Source organism: Geospiza fortis, unplaced genomic scaffold (genome assembly GCF_000277835.1).
Source record: "Geospiza fortis unplaced genomic scaffold, GeoFor_1.0 scaffold102, whole genome shotgun sequence".
Lineage (NCBI taxonomy): Eukaryota > Metazoa > Chordata > Aves > Passeriformes > Thraupidae > Geospiza > Geospiza fortis.
In genome coordinates this window covers 632,151-635,856 of record NW_005054373.1, presented here as the reverse complement: position 1 = coordinate 635,856, position 3,706 = coordinate 632,151, and the positions used below count along the sequence as shown (strand labels likewise).

Genomic DNA, 3,706 nt, shown 5'->3' with positions numbered 1-3,706 from the left:
GCATAAAAAGGAATAAAATACAGGGGATGGGGTAGGAAGAAGGCAGAAGCACTGCTGGAAGCATTGCTGTGAGATTGTTGGTGGGAGATCAGGAGTGAAGGCAGGGTTCCAGATATCTGAGCTCTTGTGAGAGCTCTGTGTGGGCTTGTGAGAAATTCTGAATGAGCAGAATCGAGTCCTGCCCACCTCACATCCTCCAGCTTTCAGCTTGATTGAGCCTGGGTAGGGTTTTACTCAGCACTTCGCATTAATATTGCTTTTTAGAGTGCTGGCATAGATTCTGTGGCACATCAGGAGCCTTGTCTGGTTGTGGTACTCGGGGAAATGAGAGGCTGAACTTGCAGGCAGCAAGGAAATTCTTTGGAGGAGCCTCCTGAATGTCTCCTCCTGAGTGATACCCACTTTTCCTGCCCCAGAGAGTGACTGTGGTGTTTATCTGCTTTTGGGATTTTCACTGGTATTTAAAAAGTCGTTTGCAGCAGAGGGCGAATCATCTTTAATGTCCACAGAACAAGAGGCAGGGGGAATGTGGGGCTGGGTTTTGATAGCCCAGAGCAAAGGCAGCTTCATTTGGGATTCTTCCCCATAACCTCTACATGGTGGGTTCTGCCTCGTGCTGAATTACTTTAGAATCATACAAATGTGACAACTTAACAATTATTTTCTGCCTCAGAGCACTGCTTTCTCCCCACACCTCCCTCTTTGTCTCTCCAGGGACAGTCACCCAGCTTTGCTTTGTGGTTTGTCACTGCAGCACTTGTAGGTACCACACCTAAATCAGCCTGTGTCAAAAACAAAGGGGTTTCAATAACAGTGCCTGCATTTTTTAGGCTTATTTGGCTTGGTGACTGCTGAAGTGAAAATGTTTAATATTCTGGATATTCTGTAGGAAAATCTGGAGCACTGAGTGTGTGGTTGTCTTAAGTACAAAGCTGGGAAAATGGAATATCAGCATTGCTCAAGCTATTGATTTATGAACAACTACAACAGATGTTGCAACTGTTTCATTTTTGGTGTGTAATTCTTCATATTTGGCTGCAGAACTGAGCCCTCTGCTGCTGTATGGCAGATGTAAAATGGAGTTATTGGAGCATTTCTTTGAATTCTGTGGACATAGCCTTAACTCCAGGCTGGGCAGGAACAAGTGAACCAGCAGAGAACAGGAGTGTTCAAGAACTCATGGACAAGTAGCTACTTGATAAGTGCTGGATATAATTTCAATATTTGTGTTTCCTCTTGAGGAAGTGAGGTTTGATACTCTAAGCTGTGCTTTGGTTGAGATTTTTGATTGCATAAATTTAGAATTTTATGGCCGGTTGAGACCTCAAGAGTGACAGTTTCTCCCTTGAAGATGTGAATTTCTTGGGTTTCTTCTTATCCACAAGCAAAATTTACAACTTGAAATCCTGTAAAAGTGAAATATTCACTTTATCTAAAAAACTTCTCCAGAAGGGAAGGGTCTTATTAATACTGAATTTGAGAATCTTATTAATACTGAATTCAGACACCTGAGCTGCAGGTGTCTGAAGTTCTGGATTTGTTATATTGTGAGGAGTATTTTATGTACACAGTCCATTTTGGAGCACCCAAAAGCTGAGTTGTGAGAGGGAACAAAGAGTTTCTTAAAAGAAATGCAAATAAAATCCCTGTCTGCAGTTTGTCAAGAAATATTTCAGCACATCATCCTGTGACCACTGGCTGTCCTTGTTTCTACATTTCAAATACAATTTCTCAGCAGAAGCCTCTTGTCCTTTTTTCCAGTATTTGCAAGCGATGCATCCGAAAGATGGATCACCACTGCCCCTGGGTGAACAATTGTGTGGGGGAGAAAAATCAGAGATTTTTTGTTCTGTTTACGGTAAGTGAGCAGCAACAGCAGCTTGATTTTAGTCTGAATTTTCCTTGGTTATGACAATTTAGGTTGTGCTTGGTGAGTAATGGCTTTAGGGCATGATTGTGTTGTTAGATTGGGTGGGTTTGTTCCTTCTGTGCAAGGGATTTCTACCCACATTCGTTTTAATTTTGTGCTGTTGTTTCAAAGTTTCTTTTTCAAAGTTTTGCTGTGTTTTATGCAGTGGCAGTGAGTGAAATGATGCTGTCTCTTGTTTGCAGATGTACATAGCCCTAATTTCAGCTCATGCTCTTGTACTCTGTGGATTTCAGTTCTTCTCCTGTGTCCGAGGGCAGTGGACTGGTGAGCAAATAAATACTTAATATTCATTACCATAGTCCAGTAGGTATTAGGGAAAAGTCATAGCATTCCTATTTTAGTCCCATCTTTCAGTGATACCCTTAAAACATTTCAGATCTGTTTATCCATCACTCTCCTTTTCCTTTCTGGGTTTTTCCCTCCCTTTCCTTCAGTCATTCTCTGTAAGAGCTGTGCCTGTCAGGGACATTCTCACTCCATTTACACTCAGTAGTTATTTACTACCTCTGTAGTAGGAAGGAAGCTGAGCTGGTCCTCAACCACCTCAGCACTACATCACCTAAATCTGGGCTTTGTGTGCCCCAGCTCAGTTCTGGGAATGACACCTGAAATTTAAACAGATTTCTCCCCCTTTCCATTACTGGAGCTCAGCTATGGGGCTCCTGCAGAAAGGAAATTCCCTAATCTATCCCAGTTTTTTTTTATTTAGGCTTCTGGCTTGTGTTTCTTACTGTTCCCAGTGTGGAGGAGCTCATTCTGCTCTTGTGCTTTTGCTATATGAAGCAACAGGGAAACCTCTGTGATTTTTATTTTTTTTTCTGAGTATTTAATTAAATGGATGGAATCTTAGAACTTTGCTTTATTTGAAACATTCACCTTCTTGTACACTATCCCTGTTTGAATATAACTGAGTTAATCAGGTGATCAGAGGCTCTCCAGAGATGTGTGAGGCAGAACTTGATTACTTTGTGTGGAGAATTTAAATAAAAAGAGTAATAAAGCAATGGCAGCCAAGTGGAACATCTGTGTTAGCAAGTCAGGGCTGACACTGGGGATGGTTTTATAGCCTCTGTCATGCAGGAAGCTCCAAGCTGCTCTCTCATGTGCAGTTCTGAGTTCTTCACTCACCTCATGTGCAAACATTTGTTTGATAGCCTTGAAATCCTGAGGCAGGATTGCAGAAATAGTTACCATGTGCTTTATAGGAAGCCAGAAGTGTTACTTCCATAAAATTCTTTATTTTCTTGATCAGCAAATAAAGCTGCTGCAAAATCAGAAGTTTGTTTTAAATGTGAAATATTATTTCAAGTGCCAGACATGTAAGACATGCTCTGTAATTTGCTGTTGGGTTTTTTTGTAACCACAATATTTCATTTTCACAGAGTGCAGTGACTTCTCCCCACCTGTAACTGTGATCCTGATGATCTTCTTGTGCCTTGAGGGTTTTCTGTTTCTCACTTTCACTGCAGTCATGTTTGGCACCCAAATCCACTCAATATGCAATGATGAAACGGTAAAGACCTTGACTTTTTTGTGTTCTGTAACATTTATTCTGGGAAGATGTGATTAGATGTGGTTTTATTTGCATGAGGAGAGGCTTTTATTTCAGAGAAAGCTGCAAAACTTCAATTGTTCATCATTTTTATTTTCTGCACTTGGGGGAAGATTGGAGTGGTTTACTGGGGGTTGCTTTCTAACAGAAGTTCTTGCACTATTTGCTTTTTTGACATTTTGTAATTTGGTTTAAAAATGACAAAGGATGCAAAGCTTCTGAAT

At 40.9% G+C, this 3,706-nt stretch overlaps 1 protein-coding gene across 1 annotated transcript in view; it reads left to right on the top strand.

The window, feature by feature from the left end:
• ZDHHC7 (zinc finger DHHC-type containing 7) overlaps positions 1-3,706 on the top strand; it is a 14,595-nt gene that overhangs the window by 8,056 nt on the left and 2,833 nt on the right. Inside the window, exons 4-6 of the mRNA XM_005424766.3 lie at positions 1,762-1,858; positions 2,113-2,194; positions 3,313-3,443. Of these exons, the coding sequence (XP_005424823.1) occupies positions 1,762-1,858; positions 2,113-2,194; positions 3,313-3,443 (310 nt within the window). The remainder of the gene's footprint in view (positions 1-1,761; positions 1,859-2,112; positions 2,195-3,312; positions 3,444-3,706) is intronic.